The 26,575-nt window shown below is 34.1% G+C and overlaps 1 protein-coding gene across 3 annotated transcripts in view; it reads left to right on the top strand.

The window, feature by feature from the left end:
- The window catches only part of CSMD3 (CUB and Sushi multiple domains 3), an 891,194-nt gene that overhangs the window by 545,614 nt on the left and 319,005 nt on the right, over positions 1-26,575 (top strand). For all 3 annotated transcript variants that reach the window (XM_045861257.1, XM_045861256.1, XM_045861255.1), the window contains 6 exons: positions 4,550-4,688; positions 10,879-11,066; positions 14,030-14,218; positions 17,224-17,340; positions 22,841-23,056; positions 24,525-24,713. In XM_045861257.1, the coding sequence (XP_045717213.1) occupies positions 4,550-4,688; positions 10,879-11,066; positions 14,030-14,218; positions 17,224-17,340; positions 22,841-23,056; positions 24,525-24,713 (1,038 nt within the window). The remainder of the gene's footprint in view (positions 1-4,549; positions 4,689-10,878; positions 11,067-14,029; positions 14,219-17,223; positions 17,341-22,840; positions 23,057-24,524; positions 24,714-26,575) is intronic.

Below are 26,575 nucleotides of genomic sequence, written 5' to 3'. Positions count from 1 at the left end.
ACTGAACTGCACTGAGGGGAGCTTTTCAACTGCTGTGATCTTGTGGGAAAATACTAATTTCCTCTAATAGAGGAAATTAGGTGAGCGTTTTAGAGTCTTGAAGGAGCCTGTTTAAAGTTTAGTCAAGCTGAAGGCCATTTTGGTCAAATAAGAAATAAACATAATGTTAAGCTATGAAAATCTAGGCATTTATTTATTTTATCAGCTAATATTATAATAATTCACACAGTTAGGGGAAAGGAAGGCCCAATAGAAATAACCCATGTGAGCCTTTGCCCTAGTTTACTGATATAATGAATACTGGTCAAATCTATTTATTTTATTACGCTGAAATATTTTTCAAAGGGTTGAATCTTAAACCATCTTTTATTTTTTCTTCTAAGTATTCACATTAATGTTCTACCTACATTGAAACTTTAAGATCAATCTATGTTGAAAATGACACAATACAGCCAAGAGATCCAGATTCCATTTTCTGTTGTTTGTTGTAATATTTTACAGACCTTTCAGCCTCAGCACTGAATCTCATTTCCTTTCTACATAAAACTTCCTCTTTTGCATTCCTTGTTTTAGTGAATGGAATTACTGTCCATCTTGTTATACATGCCAGGGGCCCAACAACCGGTTACACTGAATCTTGCTAACTCATTACATGTAATCCATCAATACTTTTGAGTCTACTCAATCAGCTTCCTAAATATCTTTCATATTTGACCCTTCCCTATAATAACTGTATTTCAGAATCTGATTATGACTTTCCTAGATAACCTAACTGATCTCATCAACTTCACGTGTACTGCCCCTAATCCATATTACAAGTAACTTCCATTTAAATTGAAATCTTGTTTGTCTCTCTCTCTTCACATATAGATATAGTTATAGATATGTATATGTAGATAGGTGTAGGATATATATATATATATATATATATATATATATATATATATATATGGTATATATATATCCTTTATAATTTTCAATGATTAAGGTTTTTCATAATTTTTAATTTAAATATAGTTGGTATATAATATTATATTAGCTATACTAGTTTCATGTATATAATATAGTGATTTAACATTTTTATACCTTACCATGTTATAACCCCACCGATTCTAGTAGTCATTGGTAACAATGCAAACTTATCACAATATTATTAACTGTATTCTCGTTCACTTTTTATTACTTTAAATTATATTTTATTGTTTATACTGTTAAAGCTGTCCCATAGCATATTGAATCCTTTTGCACCCTTCTTCCTTCATCTCCCATTACTTCTCAGCTTTCTAAAAATTTACAGGTGTTGCTCAAAAATATTGTGCTAACTCATCTGCCTACTCTTTTACACATGTTGTTTCAACTTACAATATGTTCTCTCTCTTTTCTTTCTGGTGAACTCTGACATCTTGAAGGCTCAAACACAATCTTCTTCATGAAGCCTTAATTAATGCCCTCCTCCAGATCCTTTATCCCATTGACTTCCATATTTTATAGTATTTATGGCATTATTACTTTTTGTTTTTAATTTGTGTCTTTTGCACATGTGTAATGGGGAGGAAAGAAGAAGACTATCTGAATAACATTTGAAGGGATATTCTAAAGTCAAATTACCTCTGTTCAAATCCTTGCTAGCTGACATGCAAATTGTTTAAATTACATATCATTATTCTTATCTATAACAATTGCACATGAGTCTAGATTATTTTGAGCATTATATAAAATAATTGAAGGGGTTTCTAACACAGTGGCTGACACATAGAAAATATTCAATAAATGTTAATTAGTAGAAGTAGTACAAACACAACACAGGCACATACCAGACACACAATACTTTTGAGACATTGCTTGTTGAATGATTGAAATATGAACGAATAAATGATGAATGATCTTGTTATAGTTTATCTTTCTGCTTTCTATATGTTCCAAGTTTCCCTTGTTTGGTAAGGGATAGTAACTGTCTTTTACAGAAGTCTTTCTTAAACTGTACTATCTTTTTACCTGGAAACACACAAACTTATTGTAGGTGTTAAATATATAAGCACTTCTTAAATTTCAATAGTTACATATTTATTTCCAGGCATTTGGGGAAAAAATGTAACTAGCATACAAAAGCTATGATTTCACAGATATTTTTGCTTAGGGCAAGTCTAAAGAGGTCATTTAAGTTAAAATCAATGTGTATCTATGTAAAGAAAACTATTAAATATAATATAAGGAGTACATGCATATAACAAAATTGCAAGTTTGGGGCAACTAAGTTATTGACTTTCTGTTTGTATTGTTAGGTTTCTCTTTACAAATTCAAATCTTTGTTATTAATATTATTATTATTAGTTCTTTGTTCCAAAGCTTTTTTTTTCTTTCTGTATTATATTTTATACTGCTTTCTCCTATGAGTAGATTTCTACATCTTTTTTTTTCTTTACCACTGGTTTCTTCTTATTTTTGTCCTTCATTTTGTCCACTCCATGCTCTGCTGCTGTGGCAACCATGGCCTCTCCATCTGCATGTTTCCTGTCACATGCCCACTAGTCAGCATGGTCATGAGGCTTTTCCTGACTCACAAGCTCTGAACGTCTTTCTCTTAGGTCTCATACCCTCTTGGAGAGCTGAAGACATATCAAGAATTTTTGTCAGAAACTCGCTATATTTCCAAGACCTTCTCTCACTAAAATACTTTATTCTGTCTTTTAAAAATACAGTACTTTAAATAATTATATGCACATACTTGTATTTTTAAATGTATAATAACCCTACAGGAGACCTACTTATGAGTCCTTATGACAAAGAAAAGTGAATAATCTTCATAAAAATTGTCCTTTCAAAAGATTTTTAGGAAACAATTAAATTCTACTAAGGAAGGATATTTAGTTTAATGTGAAAGATATTTTTGTCATACAAATAACACATTTTGCCAGTTTTACATAGAAAATATTTTTTCCTAAATGGACATTGTTCAGTAATGCTTGATTCCTAGGCCAATTTATAAATATTTTCTATTTCATTTGTATTACATCAAATTATCTGAAGAATGAAAAAGTATAAAATAGTGTCTGGAACAATAGTTTTTATAAATTCTGTAAAATAAATAGAAAGACACAAATAAACAACAACAAATAAAACATAAGAGATAGAGTTTAAATGGAAAGATTGAAAGAAAATAAAAATATAACTGGGGAAGTCATTGGAATGTTCTCCAGTACACTTCATTTTTTCTTTCTTAATAATTTTCAGCAATTCAAATACTCCTTACTCCATGTTTTCCTATGTGTACTCCCTGCAGGTGTTTAGAGCAGGCCAATGCAGCTGGGCTGCTGCTGATTGAAGGGAAGAGTTCAGAGGCTTGGCTAGAGAGTAAGAAACGCCTAGGTTATGAACGGCCTTACTGAGCAACACAGAAAGAAGCCATTGAAGGGCAGTGTCAGATATGTTGTTTTCAAAAAGCACTTTGACTCTAATATGGAGGATAGCTAACGTGAATGTGGAGACCAGTTAGGAAGGTCATTTATGAAGGTTTGCTCCATGGATGAGATTATGGTAATTTAGCTATCATGGCAGCTATAGACTACAGAGCTAGATTGAGTTTTGGAATGGGTTGGATAAGGGGGTAAATGGAAGGATAATGCAAATGTGAAAGATGACTACCTCTAGCTCTCTGGCTTACACAACTACATCAGTGGTAGTTTCATTTACCGGTACAGGAAATAACGGGAGAGGACTTGTTCTGAGGTTCCATTTTGTAAAAACTGACTTGAAAATACTTTTGAGACATTTCAAACTTTGTGAACTCCATCAAGCTTCTCTTCTCAGAACTTGGTTTATTTATCTCCAAAATGAAGTGTTTACACTAAAAGACCTAATCATGTCGTTACTGAAATTGCAATGCTATTATTATGGTTTAAATTGCATGTAAGTGTAGGGAAAAGCAAAAGATTGAATACTTGATAAGTATTTAAATAACCTGGATTGAAAAGAAGAGAGATGAAAAGGCTTATCTAGGAAAAGAAAAGGTATGATGAAACTACAATTTGAAGAACATTAATCTGACAGCTGGACTGAAGCAAGAGAGAAAGTAGCAGACGGAAAATCAGAGGAGAACAACAGATCGATGAAGGCCTAAATAGTAGTAGGGACTTCGGAGAAAGGAAAATTAAAGTCTTAGATAGTATGTAGTGTGAATTAGTTGTGTTTGGAAACATAATTCAGAAAATTATGAAAAACAAACTAACCACTCTTTTTTTTCAAGCTTTGAGGATGAAGATGGAGACACAAGAACACCTTTAGGGGATTTATCAGGAGACTTGAGGTGATCAAGTTTTCTGCCATGCTAAATGTGTAGCTACCTATGCCATATTTTAAAAAGTAATTTACTTTCTTTTTAAGGACAGTAAGCATTCAATAATAGAAGGAGTAGATGCACTTTAAAAGTATTATGAACTAGCATTGAATAGTACATGCAGAGATTCATTTTAAAAATTATAGGAAATGCTAAAAATAATTTCTGTAACTTGTTCTGAAAGTTTTGTGTTCACTCTCTGATTTCACTTTTCAGCTCCATGCGGTGGCCATTTCTCAGCTCCCAGTGGACTGATTCTCTCGCCAGGATGGCCAGGGTACTATAAAGACTCTTTGAACTGTGAGTGGGTGATTGAAGCTGAACCTGGACACTCTATCAAAATTACATTTGAAAGGTCTCTGGAAATATTTGTTTTTATCTTAAAAATACTCTCTGAAGGAAGAGTTGACTTTCCCATTTTATTTACCAAATCAATGTATAATTTTGCTGTAAAAAATATTTTTTATGCCTTGAATGTTTAATCTGGTTTGCCCCCTTTTAACATTCCAGTCTGTTTTCAAGTTATTTTTCTATTTGTTTAGTGCTGTATCAGTACTGTTGAGATATGTAAGGTGGACCTTTTAGCTTTAAATATATATGCATTCTACTGAGAAATTAATATGTGACCTTTAAATTAATGATTTAATTGCCCTATATTTTGAAGGCCTTGTGAATTCTGCTGTGCCAGATTTCAACAAAGGAGCTGTAAACACATTCAAATCAATATCTGTTGTAGCCTAAGACAGTTACTCACACTACCCATATCCCTACACTTACAAGTCTTTCAGAAAAATGACTATCAAATTAATGTGTATTAATTATTGGTTAGTTGTGCCTTTCCTAGGAAAGTTAGTATTACTGATTTTGAATTATTATTGCAAGTTATCTGTAAGGTACGTGGTTGTAATATCAATGACTACAAGAATGAAGCTTATGATCTGTGATTGGATTGCTTTTCAGAAATCCAAATAGAAGCATCTGTATAATTTCCTAATTATATTGTTGATTCCATTTCATAACACCTTTCTTTAAAAAGAAAGAAACCTCTGTAAGTATTGCATTCACATAGTAAGCATATAAATTTATAAATACAGTAGAATTATGCTCTGATGATTGATTTGAACAAACATAATTCATACAACAAGCCCATAAGATTCTTGAGTTGCAGCTATCTGATGGGAAAATTATTGAAATATCTTTCATTTCTTCTTTCCTAAAACCCTTTAAGGATATGAAATTTTGCTTTAGAACTGCTAACACTCCATGTGCTTTGTTAGATAATTGGTTCCTTAAAATAATCCACATCTTAAACAGCTGTCACGTGGTTTGTAGTATTTCAGTAGCAAAACACTGAAACTTCATTAAGTTAGCAAATAAATGAGAGTTTAATCCGTTAGTGTGGTGTCATGAAATAGTCACTTTGATATCAGATAGATGAAATCATCCATCATTTCCTTGTTTAGTGACCCTTAGTATCTTGGTGCTTCATTTTTCCCTTACAATTGTTTTAAGAAACAAGTTATCTCTGGAGTATATAACAAGAATTATGTTCTTGAAAAACCTTATTTCCTTTTGAATTCCAGCCAAGCTTTCATAAGGACACTGCCAACTCTTTAATAGTCCCTCTCATCCTGAGAATATTTTTAATAGAATTTGGTTCCAAATAATGAATTGTATTTTTTACAGAGTTATGTCACTTGCTCTCTAGTACTGTAAACAAACCAAACAGAGGCTCGGCTGCCTGCCGCCACAAAAGCCAGACTCCTGAGGCAGGTGCTGGGGCGGTAGGAAAGAGGTGTTACCCAGGTGCTGTGCAACCCGGGATAGTGGTGGACTCCTGCCTCAGAAACCGTCTCCACCTTCCTGCTCTAGCCCGAGACCCATACAGGGTTAGGGAGGAAGGACGTTTTCTCCATCCAATTAGTTTTGTAGCTTTTGGCGTGCTCAGGACCCTATCCATTCATAATTCTAGCTTTTGGCGTGCTCAGTGTAAGAACCTCCCCCTGTCGCCATCTTGACCAATGAGGAGGACTCCCCAGGGCTCCACCTGACTGTTTACAGTAACAGTACTCATGAATAACTTAAATTAATTATGTTAAAAATGAAATTTTAAAATATCAGATAGTGTAATTAAGATGGTGTCACAGTTATCTATTTACTATAATGGAGATGGTGGCATAGCTTTTTTAGAAAAATGTTTTCCTATATTGTCTAGTATAAATTGGTTAGAATGAATCTACAGGAAAAAAAGAAAAAACTAAAAAGCATTACAAACATAGTAGCCATTAGTTAGCTACTTGAGGTCATCTCAAGTAGCTTAAGTCACTGAAAGCTTCAGAAATATAATTGTGTATCAAGTACAAACAGAGTACCAATAATGCCATTGAACATATGTGGTGTTTTTTAGCATTTATCTCTTTGTGACATAATCAAGCACTGTTGACAAGTCTAGTCCTTAGAGCCACAGAGAAATTTTTGCCTTGTGTCTTCCCACAGTTCTGAAATTTTTCTCAGTATATAGCAGCTCCTAACTGAACATATTTTATTGTACTACTAATCATGCCAAGCCTCTTTCTTTCTTATTCCCTTCTATTCCTTTTCCCATCCTCAACTACAATTCTTGACCACAAGCAGTCAGCGTCAGTCTTCCAGAGACCATTTTTTTCTTTTTTTAAATTTACGAGGGCTAACACAATATGGTCAGAACAAGTTTGAATTAATACCAAGAATGTTTTTTTAAAAATAACAAGTAACTGAGCACTGGCTGGTGTAGTTCAGTGGATTGAGCGTGGGCTGCAAACTAAAGTGCCGCAGGTTCGATTCCCAGCCAGGGTACATTCCTGGGTTGTAGGCCATGACCCCCAGCAACCGCACATTGATGTTTCTCTCTCTCTCTCTCTCTCTCTCTCTCTCCAAAAATAAATAAATAAAATCTTAAAAACAAAACAAGTAACTGGTAAAATTAGACCCAGCTACATTGTTAAATATCATCTAGTGATTTTATAACAATAAATTTGTTAATGTCATGAACAAATGAACGTTAGACGAAGGCAATTCATGAGAAATTTAAACAGCAATTTTAAAGTGTAAAGTAAAATTCAAATTATTGTGTAACCCTATTCAATTCCCTTTGTTAGCATAATATGTTTTTATAGTTCTTTAGGGAAAATTTGTGATGATTTTCTATATAAAGCTTTGCTCCTACTGAACAATGTTCTCTATATCACCAGTTAATGGTTCTATTCTATTAAGAATTAAGTCACTTTATGTTTCAGTTCGAAGTAATCCCCGACTTTTCTGTGCATTTTAATTTGGTTATTATCAGCTGACTACCTATCAAAGTGAAACTCCAATTTAAATACTACAATAGATGGACTACTAAACAACCAAATAAAGGATTCATAATGCACAGTTGTCTGATTGTGCATTCTTATACAAATGATTGTGTTCCTATACTTTTCCTATCCTAGATTATATTATTGAAAAAATTATTTTGAAAAAATATGATATATTCCAGGTTTCAAAATAAAAAGTAAGATAAACTTATGAAATCCATTCATTTTACTAAGTGTTGCTTAACAGAATGAACAGTGGTACATATTGAAAGATATTCCAAGTGTACCTTTTTCCTTTTTTTTAATTGTTGTTTAGTCACAGTTGTCCCCATTTTTCCCCATTGTTCTCTCCTGCCCTGCCCACACCTCACCTCCTACATTCAATTCTAGTCTTTGTCCACAGGTCCTTTGTACATGTTCCTTGACTTAACCCTTCCTGTTCTTTTCTCCATTATTCTCCCTCCTCCCACCCCTCTTGTCACTGTCAGTTTGTTTTTTTATTTCTGTGTTTCTAGTTCAATTTTGCTCTCTTGATTGTTTTGTTAATTAGGTTCCACTTATAGGTGAGATCATATGGTATTTGTCTTTCACCATCTGGCTTATTTCACTTAGCATAATACTTTTCAGTTTCATCCATGCTGTCGTGAAGGGTAGTAGTTCCTGGTTTCCTTCTGCTGCATAGTATTCCATTGTGTAAATGTATCACAATTTTTTGATCCCCTTATTTACTAATGGGCACTTAGGTTGTTTCCAACACTTGGCTACTATAAATTGTGCTGCTATGAACATTGGGATGCATAGGTTCTTTTCAACTGGTGTTTCATGATTCTTAGAGTATAATCCCAGCAGTGGATGTGCTGGTTAAAAAGCAGTTCTATTTTGAGTTTTTTCAGGAAATTCCATACTATTTTCCACAGTGGTTGCACCAATCTTCACTCCGACCAACAGGGTTCTAGGGTTCCCTTTTCTTTACATCCTCACCTGCACTTGTTTGTTGCTTTGTTTATGATGGCCATTCTGACTGACTTGAAGTGTTATCTCATTGTGGTTTTAATTTGCTTCTCTCTGATGGCTAATGATGCTGTGCATCCTTTCATATGGTCTGGGCCCTCTGTATTTCCTCCTTGGAGAAGTATCTGTTCAGGTCCTTTGCTCCTTGTTTAATTGGATTATTTGTATTCCTGGAGTGGAGTCATATGAGTTCTTTATATATTTTGGAGATCAAACCCTTGTCCCATGTATCATGGCAAATATATTTTCTCATACAACAAATGGTATTGGAAGATCTAGATAGCTACATGCAAAAAAATGAAACTTGACCACTAACTTATATTATACATAAAAATAAACTCAAGATGGATAAAAAGACTTAAATATAAGTCGTGCCATCAATTGTACTTCTTAAATAGCTTTAAATTACACACTTAATTTTGACCACTTGCATGCCATGTTCAAAATCACATCAGAGATCTTGTATTGAAATGATGTTTCTAATTTTTAAAGTTCCCATTTGATTTATTTTGACCAGATACTGAGTTTTATTTGTCTGATTCTGCTTTTTTTTGAAAAATAATGTAGTTTAATCTTATAACCCTGAAAAGGCTGGTAGATTTAATAGTAAGAGTGATTATCTAAAAATAAGTAAACATTTCAACTGAAAATTATTTTTGAAGTGTACTAGAGATACCTAGTTACCAAAAATGTTTTGGAAAATACATTTTAAAAGGATAAAAATGCATGGTTAAAATTGCATTATCCATGTTATTGAGTGCTTTTTCATCAAGTTGCTAACAGCCCTAGAGAAATGAAAGATAATTTTGTCATTAAAATGCATTGATTCATCCATTTATATTTATCCACTAAGTATTCATTTCATGGCTGCAACATGCAAAACATTGACAAAAACAACACTAACTGACCTCATCAACCTTATAGACTCTTGAATGAGACAGTTATTAAACAAGCAAACATAATTGTGATAATGTCACAGAAGGCATGGTATATTGTGGCAATATAGTAAGGTAACTGACCTACAGTGATGTTAGGGATAGTCTGCCTAAGGCACAGTTCAGCTGAATACTGTGAGACCTGTAGGAAAACCTCGGTGAAGGTAGGAAAAGAATTTCTTGGGCTGCAGGATTATCATGAGCAAGGAAGTAAGATGCTCAGTTTTCTGTGATTCCACATGAAGTTTTTCACAGGTAAGATTTCTGATCCAGATTTAGAATACATAATCTTGAAGTACAAGGAAGGAATGCAACACGCTCTTTTATTAATGTGTGCTAGGAATGTTAAAAGTAGCTCTGTATTGGTTGCAGTGTATAAAATAATTGTATCTTAAATAAATTTGAAAATGATAGGAGCAACAACAAAAAAAAAATCCAACAATAAAAGCATCCAGGATAGAATGGTGGTCAGGAACTGAGATGCTTGAGTTTAAGGCTCAGCTTTGTCATTTAAGAAAATGCAATACCAGTGAAATACCAGGAGTTTCCACCCTCAAAGTGCTCATAATAATAGGAGCTAATTTACAGAATTAGTGGGAGGATTAGATAAATTAATGTAAATAAAGTATTTAGCAGAGCTTCATGTATTTAGTAAACATCAACTACATCATCATTATTATTACCTACTTATAATTAGAACCTCTGTTTTTAAATCAAAACTATATAAAAATTTAATGTCTTTTAATGTCCAAAACATTTGTCAAAGTCAAACCCCTATATAAAGCAAAGTTCAGATTATATATATATATATAAACATACACATATATACATACATATATATACACGTGTGTGTACACACAATTAATGAGCATCTGATTTTCTGATTGAAGATAAATATAAATCATATAGTTTTTCATAGAAACAAGGACAAAAGAAAAGTAAATCCAAAAATATGCCTCATTAGTGAAAAAGCCATTTACTTATTTACCAAGGACAATTCATAACATTTGAAAGAAATCTTACTTATAAGCAACAAATATATACACTTACTTTTTTAATGATAATTCTTAGGAATAAGAATTCATAACTTTGGTATTTGCACATGATGACATCTTAAGTGATATATATTAAATAAGCTAAAGCAAATTACAAAACTGGTGAACATTTTAAATAGTAATTTAAATAGCAATCTCAGGAAAATAATCTACTTTCCTATATAGTGTTATGCTAATAAATATATTTTGCATGTGTCTCTTAATCTCAGGTTTCAGACTGAACTCAATTACGATGTCCTGGAAGTTCACGATGGGCCAAATCTCCTGTCACCCTTGCTTGGATCTTACAATGGCACACAAGTGCCCCAGTTTCTATTTAGCAGCAGTAACTTCATATACCTGCTGTTTACAACAGACAACAGTCGTTCTAATAATGGTTTCAAGATTCATTATGAAAGTAAGTGTTGCCAAAAATGTCTTTTGATTTTTCTATTCTCTTTTCCCTACATTTGATTATACCATTGTATTGTTAAGAGAACTAAATGTATTCTTTTAAAAATCAAAGCTCTTGTTGGTGTATGAGAATGCTAATAGTTTACAGGTTGTGCATTTGAATAAATTCTGCCAAAGATTTTCTAACAATATCTGTCTAATATCATTATGAAAGAAATACTAAGGAAATGCCAGAAGTAGCAAACAACAAAATGTTTAAAATAAGCTCACATACTAGTTATCTGTGTATAGCCTGAAAAGCTCATAGGCAGTGAATGTCAGTGGAAGATGTGTGTGAACGTTGGGAAATTCTTTTAGCATTTATTTCCTAAGTTCAATGGTTCTTTTATATTTTACTTAATAATTGCACACATTTTCCATTTAAAATACTCAATTTTATTATTTTGTTTAGAAGATTTTTAAATTTTGGAAATGAACAAAATTGTAAATTTAACAATTATTTGTCAATAAGTTATATTATCTGTTTATCATTATCTTTGTGATTTTCCTGGTTTTGTAACATTATCATTCCCTTATTTGGTTGTCAGTCAATCATGAAATATTTTTTCAGACTCATTCTGTAAGTGGTGGGTGGGTATAGTACTCTGGGGAACTTACAAGAAACATATTATCTTATTCATGTATCACTTGGAAAGATAAGGAGGACAAATCAAAGGATTATCCTTGTACTATTCACTGACGGATTCTACTCTGAGTAATCTGAAACAATTAAAATCACTTTTAGCCCTGGCTGGCATAGCTCAGTGGATTGAGCGCGGGCTGGGAACCAAAGTGTCCCAGGTTCGATTCCCAGCCAGGGTACATTCCTGGGTTGCAGGCCATAAACCCCAGTAACTGCACATTGATGTTTCTCTCTCTCTCTCTGTCTGTCTCCCTTCCCTCTCTAAAAATAAATAAATAAAATCTTAAAAAAAGTATCTTTCAAAAAAATAAATAAAATAAAATCACTTTTGATTAATTAAAAATGCTTAATCTTCCATTTCCCACAATTCACATTTTGTGTAACCCCTTTAAACCCCCATTTACCTGATTTCTTAAATATCATTACAATGTAAGAGTTCTGAGTAAAGGAATGTTATATGTGAGCTGGAGCATAGAAGATCAAGACTTCAAAGAGAGTGGATCTGAGCTTGTCTGTTAAAGATGAGACAATTGTGTAAACTAAGGGGAAAATTTAGGGTATTCCTGGCAGAGAAATAAAGCCTAAAACTGATGAGGAGACTTACCTGACTGGAAATGAAGAATGACTACGGGGACATAATGAACTTGGCACCATTAGCAATAGGATACAGAAGCGATGACATAACAGGTTTTAGGGATGTATATATCCAAAATTGTACATAAAATAGATTAGAGATGGAAGATACTGGAATAAAGGCCATACATTATTGTTTGTGTTACACACTTGCAGTGATGAAGGCTTTGGGTAGGATAAAGAGAATGAATGATATTGTGCTTTTCAATGGATTTCAGACATATTTTTTGAAGGAATGTTCTGAGAGGGATTCAAAATGAAAGGGGATTTCAAAACCTTGGGTGCCTAAAAGAATAATGGCCATGTTTAGAAGAGGAGTATAGCAGGCCAACTAATTGTGTTGAACATAAAGTTTTCTGATACATTTTAGTTTCTTATTAAAAATAACAGCATTGAAATAAAATAAATATGGTTGATAAATATACTTTAAATGTCCACTTTACTTCTTTAAAATTGAACTTATTTTTTAGTATTTTGCTTAGTTTCACTTTAAAATTGGGTCACTAATACAAATAAATATTTTCTCATGTGAATGAGATTGAATATGATATATAATTTTTTAAATGCTAATTATTATTTTTGTAATATTTAATCAGTAGTTAGTTATTGCCACATCTTCCTTTTAGGAACAATAAGATAATTATTTATTCTACCCTGTACCCCAATTCTTGATTGGGGCATCTTTGCACCCCAACAGACATTTGGCAATACCTGGAGATATCCCTGATTGTCATGACTATAGGAATGCTATCGGCAATTAGCAGGTCAAGGCCAGGGATGCTGCTAAACATCCTGCAAGAAGAATACAGCTCCACAGCAAAGAATTATTCAGCCCCAAAAGTCAACAGTGCCAAAATTGGGAAACCAGGTCTTATTAAAGGGAAAAGCATAGTCATGATATGGTCTCAGTTAAAGATTTTACATCTGAAGAGAGATCATCATCAGAAAACACCAAACTGCACTATAGGCAATTGAGAGTCCCAACAAGTACTGTAACAAGTACTGTTTTACTTAGAAAGATACCAGTGTTCATGGTTTCATATATAGCAAAAAGCCTCTACTCTTCTTTTTATATACATTGTCTATCAAAATGATAAACTTCCAATTTAAAAGTTGATTAAAACTTTAAAGTCATTATAAACCTTAAGTATAATATCAGTTGTGAGCAAGGGCTCCAGAGTTAGAGTCACCTAACAATCAAATGAAATTTTCATGGTAAAACTAATTTCAGAGGTGACTTTTAATGACTAAATGAAGCAATTTTAGTGTAGTCCCTGGAATATGATAAGCTCAAGAAACATTAATTAATACTATGATTATATATATATATATATTATATTATATATAATAATATATAATATATATATGTATGTGTGTGCATGTATATAAAATTTACAATAACACAGAGTTTGATAATTATATATTTTCATAGAGATTTTATAAAACTAAATGACCTGAATTTAGTCTTTGTGGGGATGTCAAAGGAAACAACAAAACAAATTTGTTACATAAATTGTTTTATTTTAAAATAAAGCTCTGAGTACATTGATTTATTAGTGAAAATCATCATTTGAAATTTGTTCAAAGATAAAAATTTCAGCGCATCTGATTCCCATCAAGCTTACTTTTTGTCATTTCCCTCTGTTTCCCAGGTGTTACAGTGAACACTTACTCTTGCCTGGACCCTGGCATACCTGTACATGGCCGTCGCTATGGTCAGGATTTCTCCATCGGATCTACTGTCTCATTTAGCTGTGATCCAGGATACAGGCTGAGCCATGAAGAGCCCCTTCTATGTGAAAAAAACCACTGGTGGAGTCATCCGCTCCCAACCTGTGATGGTAAGAATGCATTCAATATGCAAAATAAACTGAGTTATAAACCAAAACAGAAATCAATGTAGTCTTTATAAAAGGTGAGATTTAACATAACTAAAAATAGTTGACATTTTTTAATGAAATCTTGACTTTTGGCAATTTTACATGATCAAACCATTAATAAAGAAAAGAAAGAATGCATATTGATAACCAGCCAAATCTACCCCATGCCCAAGAATGCTATATCTATTTTTGAATGTGCTGAGGTAATCATTTTAGCTGCATATTGTGTGCTTGGACCTTTTGACAAAAGAGCATTGAAAATGGCAAATTGGCACCGGATGAATGCCCTGAAGAACAGAGCGTTTACCTCCTGCTCTGGAAGGCAACGTGTACCAACTCAAATGCTACCTAGCTGCACACCACCTGGGCAGTGCAGCCAGGCCGCCCTGTGGTGGCACGTCGCGAGTTATGATGAATAGTATACCAGTGTCTTTTTTAGTTCTTTGTTTCCCCGGAGAATAAGTAAGAAATGATTCATTTTTTAGAAAAGACACATGAAAACACAGTGGAAGAAACTGCTTCCCTAAGACTGGGAAGTACTTTCATACTTGCTTTTCCAAAAAGCACCCACAGTGTAAATCTATGCACTATTTAGCTCTGGGCTTTAATTTTTATTTATAACACTATTTTCAGCTTCTATACTTACTTTTTTTCTAAGTGAAAGACCACATTATTCATTTTATAATTAAATTTCAAGTACTGTCAGTGCTATCATTTTTTTGTAACAGCTTTAGTCCAATTCGTTTTTATAACAAGGTTTGAAAAAGTGGTCAGCACATCTCCCAGTATTTGGTACAATACCATTTGTAATAGCTAACATTCTTATGATGATAAGTGACAGAAACTCAATTCTAACTGGTTTTAAAACATAAAAACAGAATTTGTTGTACAACTACTCAAATCTTAGAAAAGGTCACAGTGGTGTACTTACCATAAATAATTATGATCATGAATTCAAAACTTTTTAAGATCTCTCTATTTTCTTAGGTGTTTCTCTGTACATTCACAAAATCCTTTTCTTTTTTTTGTCCTTTTATTGCATTTTTGGGGTGATACTGGTTAAGAAAATTGTGCAGATTCCAGGTGCACACTTCTCCAACATATCTTTTGCACACTGTATAGGTGTTCACTGCCCCAAGTCAAGTCTCTGTTCATCACCATAATTCCTTGCAATTGCAGTCAGGCTTTTTATGCACAGCAGAATGGCGGGGAAGATTACACTCTCAGGAATTTTGAAATGTTTAGCCTCTTATTATCAGAGAAGAATGAGAGTTTTCTTTGTTCTTCCAAGTAGAAAAATCCCAGGAAAGGTCTCTGATCGGTCCATTTGCAGACCAGTTACTATAGTAAAAGAGAAGCATCCACTTCGGTTGGATTTGACCAGGCCATGTGTCCATCCGTTCCTGTGGCTGAGACAAATGATAGTGGTATAAAGACACTATGTTTGTCAGGCTCTGGTAAAGCCATATGGTTGGCATGAGTAAATTCACCAAGATGGAAAAGTATGAAGGTAATGATATCAGGAGAAGCAGGGATAAAAATAATGCCTAAGTATACCAACATGCTTAAACTTGATTAAACATAAAAGTGAATACATCTGGCATTCCCAGGAGCAACACAGACCCATCTTCTGTTGTCATCATGACTACCGTCAAGCTTAAACTTGGCCTCCAACTTTTTTGGTCAACCTCCATCCTTCACACTGAAGTCATTCCATGTTATACCCTATGTCAAAGTACTTAATGGATGTTTGTTGCCTAAGTATGGAAGCTCAAATTATTAATTACGGAATTCTGGTCTTTAACCATGTGGACTCCATCCTTTCCAGATCTTTCTCCTTTCTGCCCAGTTTGATCTCCTTTCTGCTTTCTACACACCTGAATTGGGGGCCAGGTCCTTGGTTGGGGCTGTACAAGAGGCAACCCACCCATGTTTCTCTCCCTCTCTTTCTCCCTTCTCCTCTCTCTAAAAATAAATAAATAAAATCTTAAAAAAAAAGAAACAGCCTTCAAAATTTTAGTTTATTTCACTGTTTTAAAAATAATTCTATGCAGAATGGCAAATATCTGATTAGGAATTTAAAAGAATTTTATATAATTAACAATTTGTTTTCTTAAAGCTTAGTAAAAGAGGGGCCTGCTAAACAATTAATTATTCATGTACAATTTATGCAAATATTGCTTATAATTAGAAATATATAAGTGTTTACTTCAAATTCAAACATGGCAAGTTGAGCTATGTTCTTTTGGGGCCAGTATTAATTCTCAGAGGCTATTACATACCCTTTCCTTCTCTGGTGCTGCTGCAATGGATGAAAAGCCTTCTCAGTATTGGAGGAGGTCTTTACACACTGCTGTTACTGTAACTGGAAAAGACACGGGAGTTCAGGCTACCTGTCACTACTAAATCCAATAAGCAATGACAGGGATTGAATCTTTTATGGGTGCTTTATTCAGATGGCCAGTGATCTGAGAAGATGGCGGGTTCATACCCTAACAAACCATCTTCCCTTCTCTTTCCTGGCCAGATCTTTTATAATGGGGTGGGGGAGGACAAACAAGGTGCAGTGAGGGCTTTGAAATTCAGAAGCTGCAACATTCCTGTTCTGGCCTTTAGCTGTTCCCAAGGGGGCAGGTGGTGACACAAAAAGGCCTCCAACTCGTCCCCAGATGGTAATCTCTAGCCAATGCCCCAGGAGGTCAGCTGCTTTTTCCAGGAACCAGGATGGGCCTTATCTGCAGTTGCTGAAACAAAAACTTAACATATACATTACTTACTAGACTTACAACTTTTTACCTTAAGCTAAAATTTCCCAAGGCTTGAGTCCCCTATCATTACTCCCAGGAAGTAGCTAAACCTAAGAACATCAGACTCTTTCTGGTTCAAGGGAGGAGGCATGAAGTGTGTTCAGGTTCTTCCTTTCTAACTATGATTTATAATATAATTGTATTTCTTTTTATTTTCAGCATTATGTGGAGGAGATGTTAGAGGGCCTAGTGGAACAATCTTATCACCTGGTTACCCGGAATTTTATCCAAATTCTCTGAATTGTACATGGACTGTTGATGTAACCCACGGAAAAGGTAATTTTCTTCATCCAATGATAATTGGGCTATCTTCTGAATTTTTATTGCATCTATTTTTATTCCATTGTCCTTTACAGAATCATTTTGCATGAGAAAAACAGATCAGTAGTAAAAAAAGCTAAAACAATATTCAATTTGAGTAACTGCAACAGAGGATTATATTTACTTTTCTATAGCATTATAATATGCTCATGTTTCTACCAGAATGGTGATAAGAAAGCCTTAGTTTCTTTTGATGTGTTAAACTAATGTTATTTGGAATTTGCAAATCAAAGAAATCGCAGACAGGATGGCTTTTGTCTCTGGCATAGTTTTAAAAGAGTGTTAAAAGGTTGATTTCAAAGTTCAAAAGTTTATATCAAAGTGTATGAAGATGGTTGGAAGTGTTGAACCAACAGCAAAGCAAAAAGTACATGTTTATATACACTAGACTGTTAAAATGTTTATGGTTATATGACATAATGCATATAATTGTATTGTCATACAAATTTTTAACCATCTCAGAAATCTTCATGTATTAAATTTTCTACCAGGACGGCAGGTATATCTCACATAATGAACGGGGGTGCAAAATTGCACTCTGCGTATGATAGACATTAACAAATGTTCTTCAAACAAAGAAATGAAAGGCCTTATAGCACTGAGTAGAGTTCATGCATGCAGCACAACCAAGACAGTATATAATCAATGTAAGTGATTAAGGCAACAACTTAACAGTGGACAAATGGCCATCATAATATATCCACACAACAATGGATTAAAATGACCAGAAAATATGCATATACTAATGTTCAAAAAATGAGTTGATTTGTTCATTTAAAAAACTACTCTGGAGAAGTATGTTTTCTTTTAACTCTGTTGCTGTACTGTTCTCATTATTTTTACTATTACATTGTACTTGTTAGTTTTACTATAGAAAAGCTTTTTAAAAATCCTAATGAAAAGATGTTATAATTTAAAAAATTAAAGCATGTGTTCAATACATTTGAATTCATTGTGTTTTCACAAATGAACTTTTTCTTTGTTAAAATTATATATTATTTCATCAAGGATAAGAATTATATAAGGATTGTTATAATAAAATTAATTATTGAGAAAAATGTAAAACTTAGTAATCTAGTATTGAACAACAGGAACAAAGTAGGAGATTTTATAAACTGTTTTTTGTTTTTCTTCATAACACAAGACACTTGGCTGGAAGTTAAGCAAAGCATCCTATTATTCCCAGGCACTGCGGATTAAAGGAGTTTAAAATAAGCTTTTCCGTATTATACAAGAAAATGGAAGGCTACATACTGCTTGCTATGTAAATAGAGGCTTAATTAGCACTTAAGGTTTTACATCTTCACAGGTTGCAAGTGTTAATTAAATCTGTATTTACATGGCAAGAAATCTAGATTTGGATTTCATTCTTTTAAGAGCCAACAAAGTTTGTTGGAAGTATAGCTATTCCAAAGTATAGCCAAAGTTATGTGAAGGTGTTACCAGCATCCGGGGTCCTTGGGAATTCACAAGGTAGAAATCGAGACAGTTTGCCGCAAAGAGAGTGCTCAGGAGAGATTTATTATTAGCTCGTAGGAGGGAGACAACACCAAAAGGAGGAAAGAAATGTCTGCTCTCGAAAATAAAAAGGCTGGGGAGGTGTTTTACAGAGTTTAAGTGGGAAATATGAAGTCTGAGAAAGACATCTAAGCATGTACAGGCAGGAAGTCTGGCACTTTCACAATATAGTACGTTTATTCATGTGTCATGTGTCTCATTAGCATGTTAAATCTCCGCCCAGGCTGCATTTTATACTAGTGAGAATAAGATCAGGCAGAAGTCACTCTGTGGCTCATCAGGGTCTGAAAGTCCCTCTGTCCAGTCCAGTAATGCAGGTCCCTGTGGTTACTGGTACAAGTTTTGTATGGCTGCTGATTGGGTGCAGAGTTTCCTGTAAAGCTGAAGAAAATGCCAATCCTGTCAGGAGAAGCTCAGCCTGTGTCAAAGGATAATCTCTTAAAGTCCAGAGAAATTGTCAAGGTAGTCTAGACTAAACGTTCACCCAGCATACTGATTTCTACAGTGTTCCAGAAACACGACGTGGAAACGCAATATTGATACTTCTGTTGATGGGAAAACTGGCTCAAACTTCTTAGGAAAACTTGCCCAGTATGTGTACAGTTTTAATTGTTTGGCAGTTATTCTGTACCTGTTATCCCTGTTCAGCTCCTTGAAATTAGAAAATCAATCAATTGATCAACCCTAATCCCTGCTCCAACTTAAAGTTCTTCAAATGTACCTGTATTTATTCTGTGGCCACCAAGTTTAACGCATCCACTACCCCCAAACTGTTATCTAAGCCTTTTTTTTCCAGACTAAAAACTCTCAGGTCCTTCTGTCACAGGTGTGCACAGGTGTGCACAGGTAACCAGGTTCTTAGTGATCAAGAACAAAGAATTGAACCGAACACACAAAGTTTATAGCATAAAGAAAGAGGGGAGGTTTATTAAGTGATAGTACACACCACAGGACACGGGAGTGAGCCAGCTCTGGGCAGAGGAAAAAAAAAAGGGCACGTGGGCTGGGGGATTCTATTCTTATAGGGGCAGAAGCCCCCTGCTAGTCTTTGGCGGGCTTTTCCTGCGCAGGTACAAGGAGTTGGATTTCAAAGCTGCATGCATGGTTTCCCATGACTTTCTTGATTGGCTACTGGAGAAGGGAGTCCCACAATGTTATTTCATTATAATGATATTATAATGAATCAGGGGTAGCTCGCAGGCAGGCGCATTCTATGATTCAGAGTTATCCCAGAAAACAGGAACCACCCATCTTAGGGGGTCTTTGTCATGTATAGATGTTTTCTACCTCAGCCCTGCGGGGGCCTCGGGAGCTTCCTTCCTGACTACCTCCTGCCTCACTTCCAATCTTTATAGTAAAATATTTTCATTATCATCCCTATTTTAATTACTTTTCTCTGAGTGTGTTCTAGTTTATTGATATCCAGGGACACCAATATTCTAAACATGTGTTTCTCCAGAAGGAAATGCAGTATGGCCATCATCAGTTTGCTTTCATTAACTTTTTTGTTGCCGTGTCATACTACTAATTTATAATGAGCTTGTAGTCAACAGATTCATCTTTGTAGATTGTTGGAACTTTAAAATATAGTGAAGCCCTATTCCTAAGATTCTGTAGTTGTACAATTGCTTTTTTTCTCTCTCTAGTACAGGCTTTTATATTTACTCCTGTTATATTTATCATATTAATTTTGATCCAGAGTTCCGGTGAGGTCATTTTGAAATAATTTTATTTTATTTATATTTATATTATATAGTCAGAATTTTCTTGAATAATCATGACCATCAAGTCTTTAGGAAACATCCAACCTACCATCAGTGATCTCTGCACCACTTGACACTAAGGGAAGGTGTTTGAACACATAGAGCTGTTTGGCCATTTTACATTAATTTACACACAGTCTCATTGAACTGTATTGTTCCTATGTACACAATACCAGAAGGTCTTTTCCTTAAACTCTTTACAGAAACCAGGATGCTAATTATTTGTAACCTTCTGGAGATCCTGAGGGGGAAAATCTGCATAAAAAACACTTAGAGTTGGGATTGTCCTTACTTAGATAAAGTGTAGTCCAATCCTTTGTTTAAAGGTAGAATAAAGACATACACGGGAGTCAGCATGGCACCCTCAAAGTCATGGTTGGTGGCGTGACAACTAAAACCTAGATATTCACGATACTTTTACTTTAAGCCCAAGTCTTTTCATATATTTCTGCAACATAAATCGCCTTAATAGGGCTTCATGAATAATCACTCCTAGGAGAAGCTACCCTGATGTTGGAACCACTGACTTTTCCTTACTATTCCTCAAATACCCATTGCCCTGTTAGGGTTGTGTCTTCACCTGTCTGCACTTGTTCCTGGAAAGTCTACCCGAGGGCTGCTCCTCCACACATTTCTCACTTTTGAAGGTCATTGCCTTCACTGCCAGATGTTGCCTTATCATTGCTTGTGTTTTCAGTTTGTTTTGGTCTCATATCATTTTTTATTTGTTTTTAAAAAACAAAGAGGACTCCAGAAATATTTAGCATTAAGAACTAACATGTAAACAAATAATATTAAAGAATGTCACTTATCATACTCTAGTTTGGGGGATTTTGAATAAAGATTATTGTGAATTTTTAGGTCGATTAAGAAAAATAAAGCACTCAGGGAAAGATGAATGGTACAATAATCATATATTTCATTTGGGACCTTACACATAGTATATTTCATTTGGGATCTTACACAAATGGGTGTTTGTGTGTGTTTAATTGTTAGTCTTTTTATGTACTCTAGACAATGTCATCAAAAACTGACACGAGACCACAATGCAATGCCATGTCATAATCATTAGAACAGGAAAAAAAAAACGGTCAAAAATGTCAAGTACTGATGAGGATACAGAGCAAACAGATTTGGTGATGGAAATGTGCATTGCACAGTCACTTTGTCAAATAGTTTCTAATACAGATGTATGTCATGGTCCAGTAATTTACCCAACAGAAGTAAGCACATATGTTCTTCAAAGACAATCTGGAATGCTGTGGCAGTACTGTCGACATTTGTGCTAAAATACAAACATTGACCATCAAATATTGAAAAGATAAATGAATGTGGTATATTCACAAAATGATATGCTCTACTGTACAACATTAAAATAAACAACCCGCAGCCATACTCAAAAACAGAGATAAATTTCCCATACCTAACATTGAGTAAAAGAACTCAGACCCAAAAAAAGTGCATGACACATGAATCTATTATATGAACTACAGAAACATTTATATAGTGCAGTAAAATTTGCCTGTGCCATTAGAAGTTGAGTAAGTGGTTGCTTTCGGCTAACTGAAACGACAGAAAAGTTGAGTGAGGGGAGCTCTGGGTGTTGGTAGTGTGTCTGCTTACTATGGTGCATTGACAAAGGTGTGTTCAGTTCATGAAATTCAGTGAGCATTTTTCAGTATATTATGTGCACAGGTTGAAAGGTGTGAAAAATATAGTCATTATATTCACATAACAAATATTTTTTCCTTATGCCTGCTTTATATCTCTCTTCTAAAATAGAGTTAACCATTTTTGGAAGTCAGGTGCTATGTTGGTTGAGGGGTTTGCAGAAGGAATCGAAGGAAGCATGTAAAATGTTCAACAGAAAGCTGTACTCCTATTATAAATAAAGAGTATACATTTTCTATGATTTTTTAATAAAATGGGTTATTTTTAGGAATTGATTTTTACATTTTATTTCCAAGCAGTTTTTAAGGCATGACTCACTGTATCTCTTATAAGGGGGCTGATTTTAAAAAATAAAAAAGATAATATGGGAATATTTTATCACAGTGCCTCTCATTTTCAGAGAAATCAGTTATGAGGAGGGCCTGTTTTTTTTGTTAGTTTGGCAACTCTTATGAATTGTTTTGGTAACTCTGTGAATCTAATTTTCCCCTTTTTCTTGACAGGTGTGCAGTTCAACTTCCACACCTTTCACCTGGAAGACCATCACGATTACTTACTGATCACAGAGAACGGGAGCTTTACCCGGCCGCTGGCACGCCTGACCGGTTCCGAACTCCCTCCAACCATCAATGCTGGTCTCTATGGAAATTTCAGGGCTCAGCTGCGCTTCATTTCCGATTTTTCCATATCCTATGAAGGATTCAATATTACATTCTCTGGTAAGAAAATAGACACATAGTTTGAAATACCTCAAAGAAATAAATTAATTTGCTAAAAAATCCACTAGAAGTACATTGTTACATATTTTTAAATTTATTCTCCTGTAGAATTCTAAAAGAGAGAAAAACTAGCTAAAATACCTAGTGAACTTAAAATGGAAATTCAAATATATATTTTAAAGTTTCAATTGGACTTAAAAATAAAATGTGAATTAAGCCAGTGATATTATAGTTTTAAGTATCTTGAAAAAGAGATAGTTTACAGGCCAAAAATTAGATATCCTAAATATACTCATTTGGAACTATATGATCAAGAAATAAATTAATGTGGTCATCACTTTAGTTTAGAACCACCTCATCTGTAGGCAACATTATGGCTTAGATTATAAAAAATAAAACTTATAAGATCAAAGTGAATAAAAAGTGTTCCCATCAGTTGGATTTCTACTGTCTACTTAAGTGAAATTGTGAAAAAGTAGTTATTGTTTCATACAGGACAATAAATAACCTTATACCAACTTGCTAAAATTAAAACTTATAAATATATAAAATCATACAAATGCTAACCTTTTCTTTAGCTGTTATTTTAGTATTTGCATAGAAATACTTATTATATAACTCACATATTCCATAATAAGTAGTAAATGAGCATAAATCATTTTAAGCTAGAATGTTGACGGTATATACAAATGAATTTTTGAACAATATAATAATAGTTCATTGACATGAAGCAATTCTTATTGTTCTTCATTGCAATACATAGTAAGTGACTGTTCTGGGAATATTTTTAGATAAGTGATTTCTTTTTAGGGTAGCATAATATTGTTCATTCAGTTCTACTTTCTCATCCTTTAAAGAGTGTTTAGCTGTTCATTTTCATGAGGTTCATTCATTGCTTCTGTAATATAACAGTTTTCAGTGTGTGGGCTCTTCACTCTTATGTAAACCCTTGCATCTGAAGTCAGGTGTTTTCAGAATATGGATTAATTGAATTCCTTGTACACCAGAGGCATATGATTGAAACCACTAGGTAAAATGCATCTCCAAAGTGCAAATGATTTCATTTCAAATGTTGTGTGTGTGTGTTTGAAAACATTCATTTATTATGCCAGTATTATAAGTCAAAAATCTATAAAATGAATTTTATAATGCAAAAGAAAGACTGAGATAAATAGCCACATTTTTAGTTTATCACTCAGAAGTTAACATTTTATCTATATTGAATTTCCCAAATATAAGTATTTATTATTATTAAATCTTATAACTTATTGTTATATTATCTACTGTTATTGTTATTAGAACAAAAGAAGAAAAATTGTGTGTCACTTGCATGTTCCCATAATTATACATGTAGTCAGTTTTTAAATGTATGACTAGGCTCTGAGAGTATACAGTTTGCAAAGTATGGGAATATACCTTAAAAGTGACTTCTATCATTTTCTCTATCCACCTCTCACCTCATTTACAGAATATAACCTTGAACCTTGTGAAGATCCTGGAACTCCTCAGTATGGTAACAGAATTGGTTTCAACTTTGGGGTTGGTGACACTCTGACCTTCTCGTGCTCATCAGGTTATCGACTGGAAGGGACATCAGAGATCATCTGTCTTGGTGGCGGCCGACGGGTGTGGAGTGCACCTCTGCCAAGGTGTGTGGGTACGTGGTCAGCTGCTTTCATTTGCTTGTATGTGTAGTCACTGTTCATGGAACTGCATGGTTATACACCTTTCGTTTTTTACAATCTGTTGAAATTCTCCATTTACTTCATATTAGTTATTTCAATTTTTTTTTCCACTTGGCAATCTGGTGTACCTCAATTAACTTTTCAAATTCTCCATACAAGCAACCATACTTCTAAATTTGTTTCCAAATGGTGGGTGTAAGGAGTGAATAGATAAACAACAGATGGATGGATAGATGGATGGATAGATAGATAGATAGATAGATAGATAGAATCATATCTAGAGACCTTACAGAAAGTTACTTTCTGGTGTTCTATCAATAGGTGATTTTCCATGGCTTCTGATTGAAGTTTTAACAATATTTTATCATTGAGAATTAACATTTATAAAAGATGATTACAAGGAAAAATGTGTCGAATAAATAATAGATAATTTAATGGTGTTCAAGGTGTGTATTGACTCTATACATCTATATAGTTAATCATCTAGATTAATTAAGAAGCAATAATTAAAGTATTAAAAGTTGGGAGCCACCACCTCAATCTTTGGAAATTAATGTTGTGATTGATAAAAAAAATCCTATAGCAAAAATGAAGGATTTTTTGTGTTAGGACTTAAATCATTAAAAAATAGAGAAGCAAGAATGTGTTCAGTTCATTAGTCATTCAGCCATTATCAGTTCTTATTTTTATAATAGAATAAGATGCAAATGGTCATTTTATAAATTATTTCATAAAGCTATTAAAACTCTCCAGAGCATATAATTTATACTTAGTAAATTTAATTGTGGGTCATGGATCTGTGTAAATTATAATATGCTACAAAATTGGGCAAATTGATCTATGCTTCAAGACCTTGTCCTTTTCAGCAGAGGGCTCATATGAAAATGAGAGTCAAGATGAGAATGCCGTATGTGCCTTATTCCACACATTGTCCACTTCCTGTGAATCTCCAAATCAAGTCCAAGGAATGATCTCCAGGTTAATGTGGTTCTGAAGGCCTTTATAGTGATGATATAGTTTTCACAGACCCTACGGGTTATATAACAGACAAGTTGACTTACAACAAATGAAATTTCTCTTCAAAATCACAGGCTTTTATAGCGATGACACAAGCAACCACAGAGGCTTAAAGCTGGGAGGTGATGATCAGTCACACTCTCAAAACATATTTTCCTGGAAGATAGGAGGGTGCAGTTTCTCTGGGTTTTTTGTTGTGTTTTTTTTATTTGTTTGTTTTTTGTTTTCCCTTGCTGTTGCCAGATTTAGAATTCCTCTATTTACCTGAATTGCCCCCATTTTCATTATTGTTTTGTGTGAATATTTTCAAAGGTCAATTAATGAGAATGTTGAAAATAGTCCAACTGAGGGTTGCAGAGAGTCTGGGTTTATATCCTGGTCATTTGATATTGAGTTCCTTCACTTTTCTAAACTTCATTTTCTTCATCTGCTAAATGGTTACAACAGTAGTACCTAGTTCATTGTTATGAGTTAGTCATGAGGATTAAAAGAGGTTACCCATGTGAGCCAGACACCTAGTACAATCCCTGGAATATGGAAAGGACCAAGAGTTTAAATGTCATTATAAATTATAATTTTAGTATAGTTTGCTGTCTGTCCAACCCATCGATCTCATTTATAAAGTCGTAGGTAGTAGGGAATACAGTGCATTTCATAAAACACTAATCTGTATGAGGTTCCACTAGGCGTCCATACACATCCATCACCTTGAATCCTTGCTGCAGTCCTGATTATTCCCCTCATTTTTCATTGGAAGAACCTGAGCCTTAGAGTTAAATAACTTGCCCAAGAGCATCAAGCTTATAAGTGGCAGACT

The sequence above is a fragment of the Phyllostomus hastatus genome, unplaced genomic scaffold (assembly GCF_019186645.2).
Source record: "Phyllostomus hastatus isolate PE091 unplaced genomic scaffold, TTU_PhHast_1.1 phas_scaffold_21, whole genome shotgun sequence".
Classification (NCBI taxonomy): Eukaryota; Metazoa; Chordata; class Mammalia; order Chiroptera; family Phyllostomidae; genus Phyllostomus; species Phyllostomus hastatus.
Note: the sequence above shows the minus strand (reverse complement) of the source record. Positions and strands in the feature narration are given on the sequence as shown.